The 26,461-nt window shown below is 34.1% G+C and overlaps 2 protein-coding genes across 2 annotated transcripts in view; both read right to left on the bottom strand.

The window, feature by feature from the left end:
• Positions 1-14,811, bottom strand: part of LOC114716959 (LEAF RUST 10 DISEASE-RESISTANCE LOCUS RECEPTOR-LIKE PROTEIN KINASE-like 1.1) — a 59,482-nt gene extending 44,671 nt beyond the window's left edge. Inside the window, exons 1-3 of the mRNA XM_028902040.1 lie at positions 14,184-14,811; positions 14,046-14,081; positions 13,754-13,789 (exon numbers count right to left, since the gene is read on the bottom strand). Coding sequence (XP_028757873.1) covers positions 13,754-13,789; positions 14,046-14,081; positions 14,184-14,811 — 700 coding nt within the window. The remainder of the gene's footprint in view (positions 1-13,753; positions 13,790-14,045; positions 14,082-14,183) is intronic.
• Positions 14,812-23,544: 8,733 nt separating this feature from the next.
• LOC114716958 (LEAF RUST 10 DISEASE-RESISTANCE LOCUS RECEPTOR-LIKE PROTEIN KINASE-like 1.1) lies at positions 23,545-26,137 on the bottom strand. The gene is made up of 4 exons (XM_028902039.1): positions 25,489-26,137; positions 25,355-25,390; positions 24,808-25,071; positions 23,545-24,608 (listed from the first exon to the last, which is right to left on the bottom strand). The coding sequence occupies exons 1-4, from the start codon at positions 26,135-26,137 to the stop codon at positions 23,674-23,676; spliced, it is 1,884 nt and encodes a 627-aa protein (XP_028757872.1). The 3' UTR covers positions 23,545-23,673.
• Positions 26,138-26,461: the final 324 nt, after the last annotated feature.

Raw genomic sequence — 26,461 nt, 5'->3', positions numbered from 1 at the left:
ATGATGGACCAAAAAGAGAAGACCTAACTCTCAAAGCTTTCAAAGAAGGTTGATCTTCGATGGATGCACGTCATGCTACATAAATACGTCATATTTGTGAATCATATGCATTACATGAAAGTTGAAAAGTTATCCATAGGATTCATAATTAATAAATAATTTGATTTTTTTAATAATTAGATTAACAATTAATTTAAAGTACTGTTCAAAACTATACTCCTCTTTGTCCTTGTTACAAGAGGATATTAACTAATTTACATGTACTAATAAAAACAACTAAAATTATGGCTAAAGTATGCATTTGATCCTTTAATTATATATAAGGTTTCAATTTGGTTCCTTAATTTTAAAAAATATATATTTGGTCCTTAATCCTAAAATTATTAGGCTTAAATTTTTATTTTTTGTAACAATTATGGTTGTTTTGAAAATCAAACTTAATATGTTAATATTTGAGAATGTTTTATCAATATTTAAGATTTTAATGTCATCATTTTTTGTTAATAATTTTAAGGTTAAAGGACTAAATGTATATTTTTTAAAGTTAAGGGAACCAAATTGAAACTCTCTATCCTTTAATCCAAAATCATTAAATTTGTCATAAAACTCAAGTGGTTTCCAATATTACCCTCACTAACATTATTTTAATTTTTACTCTTCAGCTATCTTTATTAAACATGGGCATATATGGAAAAAAAAAATTAATACTCACTAAAACTATCATAACCTCTTATAATAAAAAGGACAAAAAGTGCTTCGAGATAACCGCTTATAATGAGGAACTATTCTTTTTTTTTTTTTTGGGTGTTAAATTACCTTACTATCTTATGTCAAATAAAAAAACTCCCTCCACTGCCAGCGTCCGTACGTAAAGGGATAGAGAGAGTAGTTGTCACAACTTCGGCTTTGGTTTTTTGTCATTTCATATAATTAAATTTGTTGTCCCTAGCTAGCCATTCATTTTCAGATCACTCATTTCCCAATAATGTAATAACGTTGAAATTTTCATACTGAATTAACTAATACTTATATTAATTGTTGTAGTTTGAGTACTAAATAGAGCTTGGAGATAGATGGTAATAAAGGTTGTTAAGGAGGCCAGAGGTTCGAGTTCCGAACCCCAGACCTGTTTAAAGAAGAATTTATTTTTGTTCAGTTTTATGAAAAAATTACTTAAGTACCCATGTTAAAAAAAACAACGAGATTTGCAGCATTATTTTTTGGGAAAATTACGTTAGGATCCCAAGCAAAGGAAATAACCATTAGAAGGTCCCTGAAAATCTTCAAATGGTTCTGAAGTCTCATGGGACCTGATGGTGAAAAATTGTTATTACCCAATTACCGTTTTACCCTTGTTTATTAAAAAGAAAAAGAAAAATAAACCCCTAAAATCCCTAGTTCCATTCCATTGCCTCTCGCTCACGCCTTCGCCTCTTGCCTCTCGTGCCTTCGCCTCTTGCTCGGAATCACGATGTTGCCTCCTCTGGCTTTTGACCCTTTGTCTAGCTTCTCTATCGTTCGTAGCACATCAGTCTATTGCCATCAACTCCTTCAGTCCGCTGTTGCTCTCCTTGCTCACTCACCGTCTCGCTCTCTTCACTGATCTGCATAATGTTAACAGATATGTATGATGGTCAAGATAACTCCTCACTCCACCTATCCATTCTAATTTCTGCCTCTGCCAATCTCTTATGCTATGATAATTGATTTCTCTTACAGTTCTTATCCCAAATAATCTCCTATTTGATGTCAAAACTTGTTTTTTTAGGCCAATCGTAGGCATTCTATTTAATTGTGGATGTTCTCAAATTATGTTATTGAAGAGTTATTTCATTGTTAGTATTTGAATAGTATTTATGATCTTTTATTTTTCATATTATGGATTGTTCTTTCAGTTTGGAATTTAGTGGATTTTCCTTGTAGATTGGGATAGCTGTCTATTGTTTTGAATCTTTTTGAATCCTTACAAGTCCCATCTGCACCAAAGGTCCACCACTTTATTGGTTCCCTCCTTTGCAAGTGATTTTTCTGTATTATTCTGCTAGGATTTGCATATTATAATGAATGTGTTATTTTTGAGAGTGAATGGTTGTCGTTATGGGTTTATTTGGTTGCTTTTGGAATGAGCACTTGGATGAATTTTTGATCATTTTCACTTTCAATTTGGTTCATTTTCATTTTGGTTTTGTTATAACTCTATAGTTTGTGGATGAAATATGTCAATTGGAATAAGTAACTTTCTGATTTGCAAAGCTACTATGTCTGCCCTAGCAAGAGAGTAATGTTATGAATCTGTTATGGAATTTGAGAAAGAAGAAGGGAGAGAGAGAAAGAGTAGAAGAAACAGAGGGAGACGAGAGAGAGGGAGTCAAGAGATACTGAGAATTCAGAATAGATTCAATATTCACTGGAAAACAATCATCACACATACAATTGATTTAGGAACCCCTTTATATAGGTTAGCTCCCAACGGCTAGTTTTGTACGGAATTATTAAACTACTTGAAATCAACTAACTGAACTAACCAACTGTAACTAACTACTACTTATATTTTTAATATAACAATGCCCCCCTTAAGAGATCATTGCCCTCAAGGATCAATAATCTGGAAATCTAGAAATTGGTTCTGCAAACTGAATAATGATACCCAAGTTGCCTCTTCATCAGGAAGTCCCTTCCATTGAATTAGAACTTCTGTAATCATCCTTCTTTTCTTTCTACCAACCCTTTTGTTTAATATTTTTTCTAGATATAGAGTGGTAGGGACTACTGGCCAGTCAATAGGTGGGTGTCTCTGCTTAACACTTGGGTCTAGACAGAGTTTAAGCATTGAGACATGGAATATAGGATGAATTCTGCATTCAGAGGGTAGTTCCAGACAGTAAGCAACACCACCAACCTTTTTCAAAATTCTGTAGGGACTAAAGAATCTAGGAGCTAGCTTTTGAGAGCTTCTAGTTGCAGCTGAAATCTGCCTATAAGGTTGCAATTTAAGAAAAATCCATTGGCCTTCCTAAAACTCCTTATCTAAATGCTTTAAATCTGCTCTTTGCTTCATAGTATTAGCAGCCTTGTGTAGGTGATGCTTTAGGACAACTACCATTCTTTCCCTAGCTTCAAAACTTCTGTCAATAGCTTCAATCACAGCAGATCTACGAATGTAGGGAATGTAAATTGGGGGTTTCTGCCCATACAACAATTCATATGGTGTAGCTTTAGTAGAAGTGTGAAAATTAGTTTTGTACCACCATTCTGCTAAAGATACCCAAGCACTCCACTCCTTAGGGCTTTCCCAACACATACAACGTAAATAGGCCTCTAAGCATCTGTTTAAGACCTCTGTTTGACCATCACTTTGAGGATGGTAGGCTGATGTAAGCTTTTGTTCCACCTTTAAGACCTTAAGGAATTCTTTCCAAAAGTTACTGATGAAAATTGGATTCTTATCACTTATGATTTCAACCGGGGCTCCATGTAACTTATACACTTGGTCTAGGAAACATTGAGCAAGGGTAGATGCTGTATAGGGAGGAGAAAGGGGAATAAAATGGGCATATTTAGTCATTCTGTCCACTATAACCCAAATAACTTCCTTATTTCCAGGTTTGGGTAGACCCTCAATAAAATCCATTGAAACACTTTCCCAAACCTTGCTAGGGATAGGTAAGGGCTGCAATAAACCAAGAGATGCAATAGTCTCATATTTACAGCGAGTACAAGTATCACAACCCTTAATAAAGTCCTACACATCCCTATGCAAATGTTTCCACCAAAACAGTCCCTTAACTCTTTGATAGGTGGCTTGAATTCCTGAATGACCACCTTGTGGACTAGCATGAAGCCACTCCAACAATTTCTGCCTTAATGCAGCATCATTTCCTATTGGAAGTTTGTCTTTTCTCCTTAAGTAAGTGCCATCCCACGTGTATTTTCCAAGAGCAGACCCCTTCCTCTCAATTTTAGAAATAATGGCAGCCAAATCAGCATCATTCTTCTAACTTTCTTGAATCTGATTCATTAATTCTGGAGAAGTAGTGTCAAGGGACATTTGTAATAGCTGTGAACCAGGTGGTCTTGATAATGCATCAGCTACCGAGTTATCATTTCCCTTCTTGTATTGAATCTCATAATCATACCCCATAAATGAAGCTATCCAATACATTTGAAAAGGGGTTTTTAGCTTCTGTCCAAACAAATATTTGAGACTTTGCTGGTCTGTTCTGATTAAAAATATGGTCCTTTCTAGATATTGGTGCCAATGTTCCATTGCTTACACCACCGCCAGCAATTTCTTCTCATAGATAGAAAGACTTAGATGCTTGGGAGCCAAAGCTTTGCTGAAAAAAGCTATTGGTTGGCCTTGTTGCATAAGAACAACACCTATACCCAAGCCACATGCATCGGTTTCAACAATAAATTGCTTAGAAAAGTCTGGTAGAGCAAGAACAGGGGCTGTAACTAGGGCATTTTTCAGCTTATTGAAAGCTATAGTGGCAGATTCATCCCACTTAAACCCATTTTTCTTGAGAAGTTGAGTTAAGGGCTTAGCCAACCCTCCATACCCCTTAATAAATCGCCTATAATAGCTAGCCAAGCCTAAGAAAGCCCTTAGTTGCTTAATTGACTGAGGAATAGACCAATCAGCAATTGCTTGAATTTTTTTAGAGTCTGTAGAAACTCTTCCATTGCTTATAATGTGTCCCAAGTACTCAACATTCTTGGCAGCAAAGGTACACTTAGATTTCTTCACAAAATAGTGGTGTTCCCTTAAGATTTTGAAGGCTTGAATCAGGTGCTCCATATGATCTGTCAAGCAAGAACTATATATCAGTATATCATCAAAGAAAACCAAAATGAACTTTCTTAAAAATGGTTTAAAAATACTGTTCATAGCTCCCTAAAAAGTTACAGGGGCATTAGTCAAACCAAATGGCATTACTAGCCACTCATAATGCCTTGCATGAGTTTTAAAGGCAGTTTTCTCCACATCTTCAGGTACCATTCTGATTTGGTGGTACCCAGCTCTTAAATCCAGCTTAGTGAACCATTTGGCAGCCTGTAACTCATCAAGTAAATCCTCAATAAGAGGAATTGGGTACTGATTTTTCCTTTGTTCAAGTTGCAGGCTGATAACAATTGCTATGGAATTTGAGAAAGAAGAGGGGAGAGAGAGAAAGAGTAGAAGAAACAGAGGGAGACGAGAGAGAGGGAGTCAAGAGATACTAAGAATTCAGAATAGATTCAATATTCACTAGAAAAAAATCATCACACATAAAATTGATTTAGGAACCCCTTTATATAGGTTAGCTCCCAACGGCTAGTTCTGTATGGAATTATTAAACTATCTGAAATCAACTAACTGAACTAATCAACTGTAACTAACTACTACTTATATTTTTAATATAACAGAATCATAAAATTTTCTTTCTCTACTCATGCCTGTGGTGTGCTCAGATTTCTAATTGTTTTCTCAACTAACGATTGTGCTATGTAATTATAATTATAAATAAGAAAATATTTAAATGTGATATATAGGATTTAAATGATATTACTAAGATTTAGATGAGACTTAATTATATTGGTGGGATTTAGATAGATTAGGATATCTAGAGAATATTTAGATAAGATTAGGATATTTATTTAGATTTATATCCATCAAGCCTTTTACTTATAAATAAGTATTTACTATTCTTTGTAACTTAGCTTTGCAATTTGATAAGAATTTATTTGGTTTTTCACCGTATTCTATTCTTCTCTTATTCTCCTCTGCTTCTCTTGCTCTTTTCCCTTTCTCTTCCCTCTTTCACACCCTCCCTATTTCTAATCAGTAATATATTTTTAAATTTTCTTTCACTTTTGTTTTCAAATTTTGCATTTGGCTAGAGGAGCACATTTTACAGGAAAGATAGTCTTTTTGGGTTAAAGTTCAGTAGCCATACTTATTTGACAGTTTGTTTTGAACTTATTTTGTCGTCTTACTGTTTAATTATTGGCTGTTTACTTCTTTAAAAGAATAGCCAGAGACAAATAAAGTGGTCACCCCAATAAACTTGACAATATGTGGTTGAAGAACTTGCTACTCACCAAGATCCAAGAGACCAACAAATGTTCAATAACGTGCTCCCTCCTGCCTGGGCTTCAGAAATTACAGATCAAGTACGCTTTTTATCTTAGAAAGTGCTTGGTAGAATAAAGACTTTTCATTATAATTCATGCTTTGTTTGGTATAATTTGTTTGTTGGAATATGGACTTAGTGAAGATGGACTTGTGATTGAATTTGTAGTGAAGATTAGCAATTTCTTTTCAAATGTATCATGAACTAGATTTGTGATTGAATTATTGTGTAGAAATAAATTGATTTGGATATGTAGATATAAGTAGGATTCTAGGTTGTTCATCTTTGTTTACTTGATCTAATCTTTTTCAAGAAATATTACTAATCTTGTTCTATATTATTTACCAATGATGAAATGGTATTTCTATAGGCAAAAGGAATTGGAGACGTTGAAAGAGGACAAAGGGTCTGAAGTTGAAGTATCACTCTTTGATTTTAAAGCTAAGAGATCAACTTAAGCCATCAAGATATATTGCAATGTGGTGGAATTAGATATTTTTTTACAGGGTAAAAAGATGTTGAAGAGAACATAGAGGAAAGATGGCCAAAGTAGCTCGAACTTTTCTGGTAATGCCCTCGTTGCAGAAGAATATTACAAGAAGAATGAAGAATGTGATGGGCAAGTTCAAGAAAAATGGGTTTGATAAATTGGTTGGGTTGTGGCAAAAAAATTAAGAAAAATAGATGTTTCAATTGTTTATGAATTTTATTGTAACAAGAAATGTCCTTCTTTTGTAACTAGGAATGACTTTATTTGAGTAATAAATATTTATTGTTTTTAACGTTATTGTTCATGAAATAAAATTAAATCTTTATAGTGAATATGTATGATTGTAATGAGATTTAGAGTGCTTGTATTGAAATTGTATATCATATTATGACATAACATATAAATTTATATTTGATTTTCAACGTTTAGATAAATTTTTATATGACTTAATTAGATGTTCTACTCATTCTTTCATGGTTCTCATTATCATACAACTCTCAACATATTGCAAATGAGCTTATCCACCATTTACAAGTTGTGTTCCTATATGAAAAAAATAGAATAGATGCTTTCCAAATATATTGGTCTTTAATATCAACTTATACCACACATTTTTTATTGACGATTAAACTAACTGTATTAATAATCATCGTAGTATATATTGACTATTGTTAATATATATCATATATTTGTCATTGACAACTAAATTAACTATATTAGCAAATATCATGGCATGTATTAACCACTAATGTCTACATACACCATACACTTGTCATTAACAACTAAACCAGTTATATTAACAACTGTAGTAGCATGTATTAACAAGTAATGTTCACATACACCGCACACTTATTATTAACAACTAAATTAGTTATATTAACAACTATCGCAGCATCTATTAACAACTAATATCCACATGCACTGCATGTTTGTCATTAACAACTAAACTGGTTATATTAACAATTATGCAGCATATATTAACAACTAATATTTGCCTACACTACATACTTGTCATTGACAATTAAACCAGTTATGGTAACAACTATCGCAGCACGTATTAACAATTAATGTCTACCTGCACCGCACACTTGTCATTGACAACTAAACCAGTTGTGTTAACAACTATTGCAGTATGTATTAACAACTAATGTCCACATGCATTATATGCTTGTCATTAACAACTATACCGGTTATGTTAACAACTATTGCAATATATATTAACAACCAATGTCCACTTGCACTACATGCTTGTCATTGACAACTAAACCAATTATATTAACAACTATCACGGAATGTATTAACAACTAAATTAATCAGTGAGGGTAGTTTGGTAATTTTACAATTTGATTCTCTTACCCATAAGTCCCTTGGGATTTCACATTTATTTGATGATTTCATGGGACCTTGGAGTAATAATTTCTCTTACATGGGACTTCAACATAATTTTCCTTTTTTTTTCTTTCCGGTGCTTTCACTTCGAGAAGAGGGAGGAGGAACTGAGAGAATGACTCATGAATTTTAAACCCTAACCTCTCCACTCTCCCTCCTTTGATTCGTTGCTCCTCCCACCGTACCTTGCTGTCAAAGTTGCCATCGCCAACATGGCATTGTGATTCTTTTGGCTTGCTTTGGTTCTAAGTTTTCCAGCTTCATTGTACCATCTTTCTTGCTTGCTCTGTTTGATTTTTGGTGGTTAGAAGGATTGGAGTTCGTCTTTTCTTACCCTTGTCTGATTGTTGATGTGATCTTTATCTTCCTCTCCTCTAGATTCTTAGTTTGCTGCTGTTGGTAATGGAGATAAGTTAGTCCTCTTACATTTTATTCCTTTGTTTTGGATTTACCGTTCATAATTGTGCTGGGCTGTGAAATTTTTGGTTTGTTGTGGCTATCATAAAGTTTATTAAAATTGGAATGATGGATTTATATGCTTGGTCACTTTGTTTAATTATTACTGTGTACAAGGTGTTTATAAAAAGGTTTAGGAAAAAGGTTTACTTAGAAGTCATGCTTTATCTATTGAGCCAAGTTGCTTGTTCGGTGGATGAGTTTGAATGATTACATGATCTTTGATGGATTGAAAGATTGATGATAATGGTGAATTGTGGGCTGTAACGTGAGTAGTTGAAGTTTATGCTTGCAACGTTGATGGTATTCAAGTAACAGGAGAATTGAAGTTCAACGTAAAACACATGTTATTTGTCATTTAAGGACCAAGTTAAATTTCTCTTATGTCCGTTGGGTTTAAATTGATGAGGATGTTGTGTTGAAATGGTACCCAATACGGTGACTCTTGTAAGATAAATTTAAAAGTGTAATGCCCATCCTATAAGAGCCATTAGAATTTGGGAGTCAAAATAGTGAGTTCTAGTTGTTAGAATTTTCGTTTTGGATGGTTCTTGAAGTTTTTATCTATCTAGTTATCGTGAAAACTTTTATATAAATTTTGACTTGAGTAGTAATATTTTTGTTTTTAGGCTTTAGGGGATTGAGGAGAGTTCCTAATACGGACGTGATTAAATTTAAGTATTATTTTGGAAACTTATCAGGTGAGTGAATAGCATCCCATTATTATGGTTTTAATAAAAAAAGACTTGTATTACTTGTTATTAATCTAGTTAAATTATCATCTTTGTTGCTAAATAGTTTATCCAAGTAATTTAATTTAAATTTTATCATTTTTCAATCTTAATTATTTAATTTATTAATGTTTTATTGTTTAGAGAAATACTTTTGCTTCTTATGTTGAATAAATTGCCACTTGTGATATGTTAACCAGCATTTTGTAATTAATAAATATTTATGCTTGGAATTTGAAAAGGAGTTTTAAAAATGCTATTTGAGAACCTTCCGATTGGGATCATTTGTTACAAAAATACTTTTTAAAGGATTCCATGGTTAGAAATATATATATATATATATATTCTCCTCTGTTAAGTTAGTGATAAAGTGATCTCATGCATGCTTGTGAGTTTTTCTTGGAGGACTAGATATAGAATGGTACTGTTACGGTACTATTAGTCCTTGGCACCCCATGCAAATCTTGAGCTGGCTTGATACTAGTGGGAATGGTTCTCACACTTGTTTTGTGGCTTCGGCTGCGCTTGTTTTGTGGTTTCGGTTGTGCTTGATTTGTTACTCATGCTTGTGGACTATGTGTCTACGCTTGTATTCGTGGCTTTAGGCCATGGTTGTTATCCTATTGAGGTCCTATGAAAAGACAAGATTTGAAAGAAAAAAAAATAGAATAAGGTTTTATATCATTTTTATATATCAAGTTGTCCTATTATGAAGTTTGATTTGATTTAATTGTTTAATGAGTTCAAGTATATACTTATCCTTTTAATTCATGATTGTATACTATAGAAATTTTAATTCTTGCCATTTATCTTTCAAAGTTAAATTTTTTTTCAGTTATTAATATTTTATTAAATATTATAATGGGATGTTATTCACTGATAGATTATTTTTGACTTCAGATAGCACCGCAGACTTTGTCCCTTCAGCTGAGCAGTGAAGAGTCTCATTGAAGATCCAGAACCTGTGAATCTATTTTGAGTAGTTTTTAACTAATGTAAACTTAAGAGTATACTTATGTATTTAATTTTATAGTTATATGCTCCACGAAATCTATAGTTAGATCGTAGTCTTTTGGGATAAATTGGTATGTAATTATATTATATATATACTTGTGCTGGGGAGTTGAGCTCTAAATATTGTTTTAAACTTGCCAGCTATTGTAGAACTTTCGAAAGTCTGATTTACTACGAAGACTTTGCCGAAATTTCTACAAACAGTTTATTATTTTAATTATATGATTTATTTATAGTAGATGTATGTTTTGGGTTAGCAAGATACCTTTGCCTATTAACTAATTGTTTGTGAAAGAGAAGGCTCGAGATTGTGAGATTTCTCATATTCCTTGCCGGTTGCCTCCAAAAAAATTGGGGTGTGACAAATAATTCCCTAATCACTAACCATTGGAGTTCTTATTGGCTGAGAGAGTTCTTTTAACACATGGGTGGTAAGATAATCCAACAAAAAATAATTTTATCATTCACTAAGTAAAACAATTTCTCCACCCCAAATCTCTCTCTTCTTCCATTGTTGTTATCTTACGCAATGTGCAACCTAATGATTCCTAAAGTTCTAATGTGTTCCACACCCACGATACGCTTTATCAAACCTTATTAGTTTCACACTTTTACTATTGATTATTTGACAATTTAATTTATAATATTGTTATGGCTAGTTATATCTTTAGTGATTTTGAATAAAGTAATCTTACCTATTAGACTATATAAATATTGTCAACCGTGTGAGCATAATCACTTAAGGACCAAACATTAGTATTGTTGAGACTTGAGAGTGCGCAAAGCACATTATGTGGCGATCAAGAAGTACACAGGTGTCATTCATGTTGTGGGTCTTGGTCTTTCAGCCAAGTCAAGTGCCGTGTGACAGAAGTAGAGGGAAAAGAAATTTAGGGAAAAAAAGAGAGATGGGTGAAGAGAAAATATCTAGAATCAGAATCTGCAATAATTCTAGATGAGAGAAGGAGTGGTTACTGAATAGTACTTCATTTCTGGTCTTAAATATAAGACCCTTATAGACACTAATATAAGGGTCTTATATTTAGGACTGGAGGAGTAGTTCTTACATATTAGGCTAATATAGCCAGACACAACCCACAATAATTAACAGATAACTCATAGGACATGGATAAACTTAAAAAACAGAAAAGGAAATAACTGCATAAAATTGCTACGTAAGACATAGATAATGACTAACATGGAATATAATGGACGCTAGCTGGTTCCTGTCAATAGAGAGCTCGGACTTGTGTTGTGTGTTCCATGGGGAACGAATTGCAGCCCTTAATTCCCCACAACCGGATAAAACCTTCAATCTAGTTATTGCTTGAAACAATCTAAGTCTCTCTCATACATCAAAACTTTTTCTGTCTGAGCGACGGTTTTCCTTTATTAGATGTTTACGTGATGATGAGGATTTTCCTTGTCATATGAGCACGAATACAAATAGATGATAGGCTAACTCATCGTCAATTGAGGATGAATGCTCACAAAAATTGTGTCATTATTATTCTTTCAAGAGAATCAAATGGATATGTTATGACATTAAGGTACAGTAAAACTACTTTTCCAATAGTGATCATACTGTATGGGGAGGGCATTGTGGCATCAAATTGTTCAATGATCCAACTGATCCATCCAAAAGTACTGAGGTTGGGAGAGACGTATGGATCTCCCAGTTTGAAAACCTAGAATGATGAAACTCTAGGTGCTTAAGATAATCATCCTCCCCGTTTTGAATTTTCTGCAGAAATCCCATTACTTTATCCATGGAAGGTCTTAGCTCCCCATCCCTTTGTAGGCACTGAAAAGCTAAGTTTGCCACTGAGATTATCATCTCTTTAACCTTGTTATCAGTCTCAAACCCAAGGGAAGGATCTACCAACTTAGTAAACCCTTTTCTTTGAATCTTCTTACCTGCCATATTCGCCAAGCTAATCTTATCATTGTCCCTTGTATTAATGACAGCTGCCTTAGAAGATAACAGCTCAATGAGCACAACTCCAAAACTATAAACATCACTCTTTTCAGTAAGCTGGTAGAATTGGTAATATTCTGGGTCCAAATAACCTATGCTTCCTACTGGAGGTGTGGAGACATGGAACACAAATTTAGGAAACAACCTGGAAATACCAAAGTCAGCAACCTTGACAAAAAAATGGTGATCAAGAAGAAGATTGCTGGATATGACATCGCGGTGAACGATGCCACAAGCATAGAGATAGGACAATGCATTTGCTGTCTCTAGGGCAATCCTCATCCTCACAGACCATGGCAATGAACCAGGTTTTGCTAGATTTCCATGGAGATGACAACCAAGAGTTCCATTTGGAATGTATTCATAAACCAGCAATAGTTCATGACTGGCATGCGAAGTGCAACCATAGAGCGACACAAGGTTTCTGTGGTGCAAGCGTGTGAGGATCTTAACTTCATTCATGAATTGCTGTACACATGTAGAGTTGCGCTTCAATAAGCGCTTAATAGCAACTTCTTGTCCATCTTTAAGCTTTCCTGGTTGCTCAAAATCAAACAAACACGTTATTTTGTTCATCAATAGCTAAATTAACACAAGTCAATAACAACGCATCTCACCAAATACATTAAGATTGTCCTTCAAATTTAAACTTTGAAGAATGGAAACTTCTTACAGAAGAAACTGTCAACACAAATTCTGAAAGAATAGGGCATTTTTTTTTTGAGGTGGATTACGTACCATAGTAAACAGTTCCAAAGCCTCCTCTTCTAAGTTCTCTTGCTCCATCAAATTTGTCTGTCTATTCTTCGAGTTCCTCATAGGAGAAAACAGGGACACGAAAGTAAATATCTCTACTTTCTAGGATTGCATTTGAGTGAGGATTATCAAATTCAACGCTTCTTGACTCATTTTGTGAGCCCAAAGACCTATATCTTCGTTTGTTCTACAATAGAACAGCAATCAAGCTAATTACAATCACAGCAGCACTTGCAAAAGCAACACCTATAGGAGGAAAAGCTTCGAAATTTTAATCAATTTTTGGACAATTAATATAAAAATTTATGTACTTGGAATGTGACCTCTCATCAACACAAACGCTCACAAACAACTCCAAGATATATAAGAAATTCTATCCATGATAAGCAAAGTTTACAAAATCAGTTGAATTATAGCCACTTGAGAAGTTGGAATACTCATAAACTCATTAACAAGCAATAGTACTCTGGCATGAATGAAAAACAATAAGACTATTCTTGTCTCTTGAGGTAAACATGGGAACACAGCACCTATTGTTATAGACTTTGAAATTTCAATTAATTCTTGGAGTATAACAGCCACGAACACAGTCAATCACTTGGAATGTTTGGAAACGAGACCTTTCAACACAAACACTCTCAAAAGACTCCTATATAAGAATTTCTATCTATTACTATACGCAAAGTTTACAAAATCATTTTCAGTTACAGCGATTTGATTGCTTGGAATACTCATAAGCTCATTAACAAGCAATAGTACTCTCGCATAAATGAAAAACAATGAGACTCTTGTCTAGTTGGGGGTAAATATGGGAATGCATTACCTATTATTCTAGACTTGGAATCGATTTTCTTGCACTCTGTCATCATCAAGGCAAAGATCAACAAATAAGATTTCAAGATATATAATATGGAAAACAATGAGACTCTTATCTACTTGGGGTAAATATTTTGAATATCGTGGGAATGCATTAACTAATGGCTCGGAATCATTTTGCTCAGGCTCTGCCATCATCAAGGCAAAGATCAGCAAAAAAGATTTCAAGATAATATAAAAAATAATGAGAGTTTTGTCTACTTGGGGTAAATATTTTGAATGTCGTGGGAATGTATTACCCGGTGTCATAGGCTTGGAATCGTTTTTCTTGAGCTCTGTCATCATCAAGGTAAAGATCAACAGATAAGATTTCAAGAAGCGTAAAGAGAAATGACGTTATGTGGCCTAATTCCGGTGTCATAAGTCAAGATGCTTACCATGGGCACCGCATTTCTCATCCAAACAAGAGAAAGATAGATGCACTTGTATATAGATTTCATCCAATAAGGATATGTTGGTTGAGCCGGGAAACTTAGCTTCAAATATTGGAAGCTGGACAAGAGAACATCCTTTAGAAGGGTCGGGCCAGTGACTAGCTTCTTTGGGAGGATAGTAAATGCAGTAGCCATCACAGCGATATAAGACGTTGTTGTAGTCGAGAGGCTCGTCGCATTTCAAAAGGGAAATGCCGTTTAAAAAAGAGAAAGACAGAGGAAGAGACTCCGCGTGAAAAGCAACTTTGTAGTCGATGACACTGCAAGGATTCGATACGCTCTCTTGAAACCAGGGGTCACGAATCATGATTACATGTTGATCATCCTCCTGGGAAATTTGCTCAACCTGGAACCGTTCTCTTCCCAATTGGACCCTTTTGGGTCCCCATGGATCATCACAGCCTGATATGGGTAGTAAACCACATGATGAGTCCGTTGTGTTGTCGAAGAAGGGGAAGTGGATCTGCCCAAGATGTCCACAGGGAAAAGCCCCTGTTGGACAGGCAACTGAGAAAGGAAGCAGAAAACAACACAGACAAAGCAAAGGAAGCACAGAATCAGGAGTAACCATACTAAATTTCATACTTTTTGGCAGCCAAATTATGCGGATTCTCATGACACAAATGATCTCCTTGGCTAATCCTTTGTGTTATTAATGGTTGAATGAATCCGAGTGCTTACTACGGTGGTTGACTTAGACATTGACTTAGAACAAGACTTGGAAAAGTGGCCTGGAAAATAAGGGTAACCCACTTCTACTCAGCTTCCTCAAATGTCATGTTAGCATGACTTTGATTAGTCCAAGGGCTTTTGCGTCCCCCTTGAAGTTCACCCAACGGCAAAAAGACCAGTAACAGAAACTCCGAGTTTTATTCACGGCAACCACCTAATTTTATTATATATTTACCAATAATTATTTTAAAAATACCCTAGTATATATATGTATTCATCATCAGGGTCAACTTAAGTATAACTGGATTTTACTTCTTTCATGGAGCAATCACCGGGAGCATTATCTGAACTTAACGTGCGGTCGAAGACGTTAAGAACTCGATTGGATAATTGGAGTCCAATGAAGAAAAAGAAGACAAGGTAGCAGAAAAAAAGATGCATTTGATGTTGACGGGGTTCTGAAGAACTTAGAAAATTCAAAACGCGTTTTTATCGGTTGTGCACCCATTCCCTTGAATGTTTCAGATTCAGGTTGTTATTTCTGGCACCTTTCTTCCTTTCCCTACCTCCTTCTTCTTCGAATCTTCCCTTTCGCTGTTCGTATGTTCATTTTCTTCGTTATTTCCATAATTCAGCCCCAAAATGTGGCCTTGCCATTCTCTTGAAGGAGAAAGTTCTCAAATACAATTTTACTTTTACATAGATACTTGCTAATAAAATAATTAATGTAGGTTCCATGTCTTTTTTTTTTTGGGACCAAAGGTTCCATGTCTTACAAACGACAAAAATTTACCAACCTGGGGAATAAATGAAAGATTTTGATGAGTTCAGTTTAAAAATTAAAACTTCATGGAGTTTACATTTACATCTTGAAATATTATGGGATTACATGCAATTAACCAAAGTCCAAAATTTTTTTATGAAGATTTTGTATATTTTAACCTATACTTTATATTATACTACCTCTGGTCCTAATTATAAGAGCTAGTCGACTAATTTGAGGAGATTAAGAAAATAAGTTGAGTAAGTTATTTGTCCTAAATAAGTGTTGTCTTTCCTAAAATATCCTTGCTAATCAAGTGTAGTGACTAGAACTATCATTGTTAGAAAGGCTACTTTGAAAAAAATATATATAAATATGAGAGATAAAGTGGATTGAGGTCTTATATTTAGGACTAAAATAAAAGTCAAACAGGGTCTTATATTAAGGACAGGAGGTAGTAATTTTTTTTTTACTTTACACATTAAAAATGTGAAGAACAAATTATTTTATTTTGAATGAACCTGTGTGCTTACTACCTTCGTTGACGTATTGGACGGTGACTAAGAACAAGACTCAGAAAAAAGGGGTGAAGGGTAACTCATTTCTCCTCAGCTTCCTTTAATGACATGTTCGCAAGTCTTGAATATACTGATAATAGTGGGTTCTTGCTCATGGCAGCAATAAAAAGAATAATCTAACAAGATGATAATAATTTATACACATGATATTATTTGCTATACCTGAAGTCTGGCGGCCATTGCCGATGCCATCGCAATCGCCATCACTAGAGCTCCAGTGAACAGCCGACTGGTGAGGGTATTTGGTAGTTTAAAAAAAAGTAAATAAATAAAGGGCAATAGGATCATTTCAATAAATTTACAAATCCCAATTTGGTTACCTGTATCTAAGCTACAATTTTACTTATTTAAGTGACTATTTGGGGATTTCAAAGTTCAAGAATAATTTTTCTGTCATTTTCCTAAATCAGTTGTGAACCCAAAATTATATGCTTTTTTTTTTTTTGGAATAGTACAAGGCAAGAAAACTTAATTTAGAAGTTTGTGGCGGATATAGTGGCTAATGCCATATCATCCTGCAGTCGAGATAAGCACTCCCGTGGGGGCCTTTGCCAATAAGTCATTTCTTCATGTATGACTTGTGCCTTTTTGGCCATCATATCTGCACATTGGAGTGCATTCCGTGATGCATATTTGATGCTAATGTCCCAATCTGAGGAGATTAGTTCTCTGATCTCTGTTATCTTAGTATGCAAAAAGTGATTGGCCCCTCCTTCAGTTTCGACCAATCTAATGGTTTCTATAGAATCAGTGAAGACCATGATCTTACTGAATCATTGCTGTTTACACATCTGCAGACCCGTTAGCAAGGCCATCAGTTCTGCCGCAGTCGGTGGGAGGAATCCTAGTCGTCTCTGAAATCCTATACGCCATCTAACTGCAGTGTCTCTGACCACGCCTCCCCATGCTGCCTGTGGGTTTTGATAAAATTATATGTATTTCATAAGTTACTAATTAAAAACGTCAATACATGCTATTATCAATTATGGGAAAAAAAAACATAATTATCTCATAAGCTATTATTAACAGCTTTTATATCTCATAATTCATTTTGACTTGTGTAGGAATGCATGATCACTTGTTAAATAATCATAATTTTCAGTTTATAATTAATTTTCAATTACTGTTTAAGAAAACCATAATTTTGACTCGAGCGGTATCAAAATAGGCCTAAGAAGGTGAATGAGACACATATGGATGTCTGTCATCAGCAAAATGTGCTTCATCACAGGCTCTTGAACTTGATTAATGCTGCAAAATATAAGATCTTAACTTGTCCATAGTTGCGTTAAATCTTAACTTCATCACAGACACGTATTTGTGTTAGATCCACTAATATTAATGTCCATAGCTGTCAAAAAAGTCAAATTAAAAGATTAATTTATATAAAAAAAATAAAAAAAGTCAACAATACCAAAGTCAGCGAGCTTGACACAAAAATGGCGATCAAGTAGAAGGTTGCTGGATTTGACATCACCAAGATGACACCCAAGAGTTCTGTTTGGAATATATTCATAGACACAAGGTTTCAATGGTGCAACTGTGTTGGGATCTTAACTTCATTTGTGAATTGATGTACACACGTGTTGCGTTCAAATAGGCACTTCACAATAACTTCTCGTCAGTCTTTAAGCTTTCCTACTTAGCTTGTTTAAATTAAAATCAAACCAACACTTTGTTCATTAATATCTAAACTAAAACAAATTAATAATACATCTCACCAAATGCAATAATATAACTTCAAAATTCAACTATGAAGAGAATAGGGCCTTTCTGAGGGGGCTTACCACAGTAAACAGTTCCAAAGCGTCCACTTCCAAGTTCTCTTGATCGATCAAATTTGTTTGTTGATTCTTTGAGTTCCTCATGGGAGAAGATAGGGACTTTATAGTAGATATCTCTACTTTCTAGTATAGTACTTGAGTGATTATTATCAGATCCGGTGTTTCTTGACTGATTCTGAGTCTAAAGACTTGTGTCTTCGTTTGTTTCGCAATAGAATAACAACTAAGGCAATTATAATCACAACACTTCCAATCGCTACACCTATATATAGGAGGAAAAGCTTTGATATTTTAATTAATTCTTCGAGTATATATAGCAGCCACGCACACGGTCAATATAAGACTTGACTAAAAAAACATGCGATTAATGGCGGAATTTTTATTTAGCTACGAAATTAGCGATAGAATTTTTTGTTCCGTCGCTAATTTTTCTGTTGCTAATTAGAGTAGTGATAGAATTTTTTCGTTGGTAATTACCAATAGAAATTTTCCTTCAATTAAAATGCCACGTGGTGCTTCCATTTACTGCCACCTCATCATCATCTTCACGTATCACTGCCACCTGACCTCCATCGCCATATGTCACCATGTCGCATGCTACCTTGTATTGCCATGTGTTACTACCACATAATTCTTCCTCAAAGTGTACACACGCGCGGTTTCACCAACTGAACTGCAATGATCTTACTGACTTATTATGCAAAATTAAGTATATATAATATTTTTTTATACAAACAATTATATGTACACATATATATTATTAAAAACTAAAAATAAACTATATGATAATTTTAATCATAACTATTTTTGTGACAAAATAATTTTTAAATATTTTTTACTATTTATTTTATAATTTATAATTTTTTTAAAAAATATTTTTAATACTACTTCCGGTCCTAATTATAAACCTCATTTGTAGTCTAATATTAATTTCTAATGACACTAATTTTGAATTTTAAATCATGCATAATTTTTTCATAAATATATTTTTAAATTTAATTTTTTTAATTAGCATTGATAAGATATATAATTTAACTACATATGTGTTATATTACACTATATTATATTATCTATATGTGTTTTATATATTTGATGAAAAGCATTTATAATTAGTAAAAAAAAATCTTGTTATTCAAAAAATAGCTACCATAATTAAATCTAATAGATTATTCTATATAAAAAATTAAATGATTTGAACAGATTATGATAAACAACATTCTCCTACTTATATATGTATCCTATATAATTGATTTTTTTTAAAGTTCTTTCTATATACCGTTTGTTCTTGTGTTGAAGATCAAAATCAATGTATATCATGAGTATTAATTATATCATGATCAAATTTCATTGTTTAATGATTGAAATTCAAAATTCACTTGACTATTAGTTTGATTTGTGGTCATAAATTGCGGTGTTCACATAAATTCATTTTTTTGATTCTGAATTTGTATCATATATCAATTTGCATAAAAAAATTATTAATATTCTTATTATATTTGTTTAATTGTTATTAATAATCAAGAGGAATTGATTTTAATGAAATATAAACAAATTTTCTAAGAAATTGTCTTCCTATTATCAATATGTATCTAATGATAAGATAAAGGATAATGATATCTTCATTAACACCATCTCCACAAATATATCAATTTAATTTACAATTAAAAATATATTTAAATCATTATATTCTTAATTAGCTTATTATATAAATTGTTGTAAGATTATAATCTAAAATAATAAAATTTAAAATTAGGGATGGAATTAGTGACAAAAATTTTATTGACAAACAATTTAATGATGGAATTAGTGATAGAAATTTTTCATCGTTAAAATTTTATAATTAAAAATTTGCGACAGAATTAGCGATAGAATTTTTTGACGAAAAAAAATTTTATCGCTAATTATTTATTGACGGATTTTTCAATAGATTAGTGAGAGAATAATTTCATCACTAATCCTTCGTTAACATTAGCGATAGAAAAATTCCATCACTAAATTTAACTACGGAATTTCTATCGGTAATTCGTAAGAAATTAGTGACAAAATAATTTTTCATCACTAATTCTGTCTGTAATAAGCTGTTTTTTTTTTGTAGTGTTTATTACTCTTTTTCACCATCAAATAACATTTCAAGATGCCTAAAGGAAAATGAAGTTCAGATGTACTACTTGTGCAGAGATTTCATCACACAAACAATATCTTTGGCTAACCTTTTTGGGTTAATAATGGTCGAATGAATCTTTGTGTTTACTATACGGAGCTCCCTCGAATGTCTTGTTAGCGAGACTTGGAATATTCCAAGGTCTTTGCCCTCTACCTTGAAGTTCCCACAACCACAAAAAGACACTGCAGTAACAAAAACTCCAAGTTTTATCCCTATCATGTTAACAATCCACGCATTAAATCTTTATAATACATTAAGAAAATATGTTATTAATACCTGTCACGATAATTGTTAATCATTATCCCTTAAGTTGTTAAGGATTGTCCTTTTAGCTTTCAATGCATACTTAAAAAAATGAGGATAATTTAGTAATTGAACAAGATAATTCTCTTGTAATAAGGCTCTTTGAAACTTCAGATTAATTTGATAATTTCAAGAAATTTTTTTACATTTAATTTTCTTGAACGGGACTCTAATGTAATTTTCTCTTTGTTATTTACCAATTGTGATTCTAAAAATACCCCATTATATGTTTTCATCATCGGGATCAACAAGTATTATCCAATTGTACCTCTTTTCAATTATTTATGGAGCAATGACCAGGCATTATCTATCCAGTGATGTTTACGCACCTGTATTTTAATGTGTGGTCTAAGGGTTAAGAAGTAAATCAGGCAAGTCAAATGAGGAAATTAAGAGAAGTAAATAGATTTTTTTTTTTTCCTTTTCAGTTGAGCTCATTAAAATCTCCCACCTCTCCTCTGTTTTCCTCAAAACAAACAAGTCATAAAAGTTTATAAAGGTTAAATATTAATTGATTATTAATTTGATAATTTCACAAAAAACTAATAGCATTTAGAACGATATTAGATCTATGTTTTTAATGATAATTTTACAAAATATAATTGTGTCTGTATGATGTGAAAGATATTTTTATTGGTTACAAGAAAGAAATAAACAACAACCTGCTTTATTTTAGAATTGAAGTTATATTTGGATATAAAAAATAATTTATTTTAGTTTATAAATTGTTGTACTCATGCATATGAAAAATCTTGTTTCTCCCATAGTGTATAAAAAATTTTATATTATTTTAGAACTTGCTATCATATGTATATTAATAATATAAATAATAATTAAGTCATATAGGATCTAAATAATAATAGGAAAAAGGAGATAGCTAAAAGTGAGTAAAAATAAAGGGAAAGTTACCCTTCTGGTCTTATTTATAAGTTATTTCCAACATATTTCACACATACTAAGAAAAACCTTAAATTTCATTAATTCTTATTTAAAATTCAACAACTTTTTAACTTTATTTTTATTTAATATATACTATACCTCATGTAAACAAAGTTAACACAATAATAAATAAAAGATAAAATTGTACATTTATATAAAAAATTTCTCTTGGTGCCCTATACATAGGACAAAAAATATCTTCTCTTTCTGTCTTATAAATAGAACCAGAGTACCTATTATCAATCCCGGCTTCTAGGCCCGTCTTCTGTTTTGATCTTCTGTCACAATTTCATTGTTTACCACAATTAAGAGGAGCAGATATGAAATGGACAAATTACAATTGGAGTTCATTAGATAACACAAAAAAAAAAAAAAGAATAGGCAGAGCTAATTTAACATGTTACTTGTTAAGCGTAGCTTTGAATTTGGAACAATAAAAATGCTTCGGTGCTGTTGAGGCAGCACAAGCCTTTGTTCAGAATACAGGAAGGACGAGTAATACGGCAGCACAAGGCATCACAACTATTATTTACCAAACGCTTCTGTAAATCTCTGTCTCTAATGAAAACCGCAGTTTTGAACATGTCTATTCTCATCACTTGAAACTTCTTTTTCCCAAAGAGCACAGTATTTTCAGCGCTGGGGCGTTCACAGCCATGAATCGGTAACATTCCACAAGCTTTGTGCTGTGGAGGGGTCAAAGGGAACCAGAGCGTGCCCAGATTCCCACAGTCAAAGAAAAGTGGGCACCCTCCAAAAGCATAGAACAAGTTCAGTCTGAGACTATATATGATTGTTTTTCAAGCAATAACTTGCTTGAAAGTTTACTTGGTTGATAGACCAAGACCAAGAAGATGAACTAGCCACTTGTTATATTTATACAAGGGAGAAAGAAATATAATAAGAACAATTGAAATAAATAAATTTCAATTTCAAAATGATCTTGCAAAATGAACTGATTTGTATGAGGTCTTTAGGAACAACTCTAAAATTATTTTTTGCGTGTGTTGAATTACCTTACTATCTTATGTCAAATCAAAAAACTCCCTCCACTGCCAGCGTCCGTAAGTAAAGGGATGGAGAGGGTAGTTGCCACAACTTCGGCTTTGGTTTTTCGTCATTTCATAGAATTAAATTTGTTGTCCCTCAAAGCGAAGTAGCTAGCCATTCAGGCGTATTTAGATTAACAGTAGCAAAATTGATTTTTATTTTATCTAACTTTTGTAAAAGTCAATTAGTGTAATGCGATTTATGTTTGGATTGGTGTTACTAAAAAGTCAGTTTGAAAAGTGTTTTAACGTGTCCCACGTCGACGATACGCTTTATCAAATCTTATCTGATTATTTGACAATTTAATTGATAATATTGTTATGGCTAGTTATATCTTTAGTGATTTTGAATAAAGTAATCTTACCTATTAGACGATATATATATTGTCAACCGAGTGAGCATAATCACTTAATTAAGGACCAAACATTAGCGTTAAGACTTCAGAGTGTGCGCGAGGCACATTATGTGGAGATCAAGAAGGACACGGGTGTCATTCATGTTGTTGGTCTAGGTCCTTCAGCCAAGTCCAGCACCATGTCTGTTAGGACAGAAGTGGATGGAAAAGAAATTTAGGTAAAAAAGGAGAGATGAGTGAAGAGAAAATATCTAGAACCAGAATCTGCAATAATTGTATATGAGAGAAAAAGGAGTGGTTACTGAATGGCACTTCGTTTCCCACATATTAGGCTTATATAGCCAGACACAACCCACAATAACTAGCAGATAACTCCTAGCGTGGATAAACTTAAAAGACAGAAAAGGAAATAACTGCATACAACTGCTACACAAGACATAGATAATAACTGACATGGAATATAATGGATGCTGGTTTCTGTCAATAGGGAGCTCAGACTTATGTTGCGTGTTCCATGGGGAAGGAATTGCAGCCCTTAATTCCCCACAACCGGATAAAATCTTCAATCTAGTTATTGCATGAAACAATCTAATTCTCTCGTACATTAAAACTTTTTCTCTTCGAGTGAGGGTTTTCCTTAGATGTTTACGTGATGACAAGGATTTTCCTTGTCATATGAGATCTAGTACAAGTAGATGATAGGCTAACTCATCCTCAGTTGAGGATGAATGCTCACAAAAATTGTGTCTTTATTATCCTTTCAAGAGAATCAAATGGATATGTTATGACATTAGTGTATAGTAAAAACTACTTTTCCAATAGTGATCATACTGTATGGGGAGGGCACTGTGGCAATGAATTGTTCAATGATCCAACCGATCCATCCAAAAGTGCTGATGTTGGGAGAGATGTATGGATCTCCCAATTTGAAAACCTAGAACGATGAAACTCTAGGTGCTTAAGATAATCATCCTCCCCGTTTTGAATTTTCTGCAGAAAGCCCATTACTTTATCCATGGAAGGTCTTAGCTCCCCATCCCTTTGCAGGCACTGAAAAGCTAAGTTTGCCACTGAGATTATCATCTCTTTAACCTTGTCCTCTGTCTCAAACCCAAGGGAAGGATCTATCAACTCATTAAATGCTTTTCTTTGAATCTTCTTAACTGCCATATTTGCCAAACTAATCTTATCATTGTCCCTTGTATTAATGATAGCTGGCTTAGAAGATATCAGCTCAATGAGTACAACTCCAAAACTATAAACATCACTCTTTTCAGTAAGCTGGTAGAATTGATGATATTCTGGATCCAAATAACCTATCGTGCCAGCTGGAGGTGTGGAGACATGAGATGCAAACTTAGGAAACAACCTGGAAATACCAAAGTCAGCAACCTTGACACAAAAATGGTGATCAAGAAGAAGGTTGCTGGATTTGACATCACGGTGAATGATGCCACAAGCATGGAGATAGGACAATGCATTTGCTGTCTCTAGGGCAATCCTCATCCTCGCAGACCATTGCAATGAACCAGGTTTTGCTAGATTTCCATGGAGATGACAACCAAGAGTTCCATTTGGAATGTATTCATAAACCAGCAACAGTTCATGACTGGCATGTGAAGTGCAGCCATACAGCGACACAAGGTTTCTGTGGCACAAGCGTGTGAGGATCTTAACTTCATTCATGAATTGTTGTACACATGTAGGGTTGCGCTCAAATAAGCGCTTAATAGCAACTTCTCGTCCATCTTTAAGCTTTCCTAGTTGCTCAAAATCAAACAAACAAGTTATTTTGTTCATCAATATCTAAATTAACACAAGTCAATAACAATGCATCTCACCAAAAACAATAAGATTGTCCTTCAAATTTAAACTTTGAAGAATGGAAACTTCTTACAGCAGAAACTGTCAACACACATTCTGAAAGAATAGGGCATTTTTTTGAGGTGGATTACGTACCATAGTAAACAGTTCCAAAGCCTCCTCTTCCAAGTTCTCTTGCTCCATCAAATTTTTCTGTTGTTTCTTCGAGTTCCTCATAGGAGAAAACAGGGACACGAAAGTAAATATCTCCACTTTCTAGGATTGCATTTGAGTGAGGATTATCAGGTGCAATGCTTCTCGACTTATTTTGTGAGCTTAAAGAATTATATCTTCGCTTGTTCCACAATAGAATAGCAATCAAGTTAATTACAATCACGGCAGCACTTGCAAAAGCAACACCTATAAGAGGAAAAGCTTCGAAATTTTAATCGATTTTTGGACAATTAATATAAAAATTTATGTACTTGGAATGTGACCTCTCATCAACACAAACGGTCACAAACAACTCCAAGATATATAAGAAATTTTATGTATTATAAGCAAAGCTTACTAAATCATTTGAATTATAGCCATTTGATAACTTGGAATACTCATAAAACTCATTACCAAGCAATAGTACTCTGGCATGAATGAAAAGCAATAAGACTATTCTTGTCTCGAGGTGAACATGGGAACACATTACCTATTGTGATAGACTTGGAATCTATTTTCTTGTGCTCTGTCATCATCAAGGTAAAGATCAACAAATAAGATTTCAAGAAGCCTGAAGAGAAATGAAGTTATCTGAATGATCACAATCAATCAAGGTGCTCATACCATGGACGCTGCATTTGCCGTCTGGTAGGCATTGCCCTCCTCTGGAAATACAACCAAAACAAGAGAGAGATACATTTACTTGAATATAGATTTCATCGAATACGGATGAGCCAGGAGATGGCGGTTCAAATGGAAGCTGCACACGTGAACATTCTTTTGAAGGACCGGGCCACTGGCTATCTTGCTCGGGAGGGTGGTAAATGTGGTATTCATCACATTTTTGATCTAACTCGTAATCGAAGGGTTCCTCGTGGTCGAGAGGATGCTTGCATTTCAAAAGGGAAGTCCCGTTTAAAAAGGAGAAAGACAGCAAAGGAGACTCCTCAGGAAAGACGCTGCAGGGGTTGGATCTCCATTGCTCTCGAAACTTGGAGACAAGAACCATGATTCCACGTTGGTCATCCTTCGGGGGTATTTGCTTAACGTGGAACCATTCTTTTCCCAATTGGATCATTTTGGGTTGCCTTGGATCATGACAACCTGATATGGGCAGTAAACCACAAAATGAGCCCGTTGTGTTGTCGAAGAAGGGGAAGTAAATATCCCCAAGACTTCCACAGCGAGAAGGCGCTGGTGGACAGGCAACTGAGAGAGGAAGCAGATAACAACACAGACAAAGCAAAGGAAGCAGAGAATCAGGAGTAACCATACTAAATTTCATACTTTTTGGCAGCCAAATTATGCGGATTCTCATGACACAAATGATCTCCTCGGCTAACCCTTTGTGTTTGTTAATAATGATCGAATGAATCCGAGTGCTTACTACGTCGGTTGACTTGGACATTGACTTAGAACAAGACTTGGAAAAGTGGCCCGGAGAATAAGGGTAACCCACTCCCACTCAGCTTCCTCAAATGTCATGTTAGCATGACTTTGAGTAGTCCAAGGGCTTTTCCCTCCGCCTTGAAGTTCACCCAACGGCAAAAAAAGACCAGTGACAGAAACTCCGAGTTTTATCCGCGGCAAATACGCT

Source organism: Neltuma alba, unplaced genomic scaffold (assembly GCF_004799145.2).
Source record: "Neltuma alba isolate B1F8T4 unplaced genomic scaffold, ASM479914v2 tig00011700_pilon, whole genome shotgun sequence".
Classification (NCBI taxonomy): Eukaryota; Viridiplantae; Streptophyta; class Magnoliopsida; order Fabales; family Fabaceae; genus Neltuma; species Neltuma alba.
The sequence above is the reverse complement of the archived record's forward strand: the minus strand, read 5'-3'. Positions and strand labels throughout refer to the sequence as shown.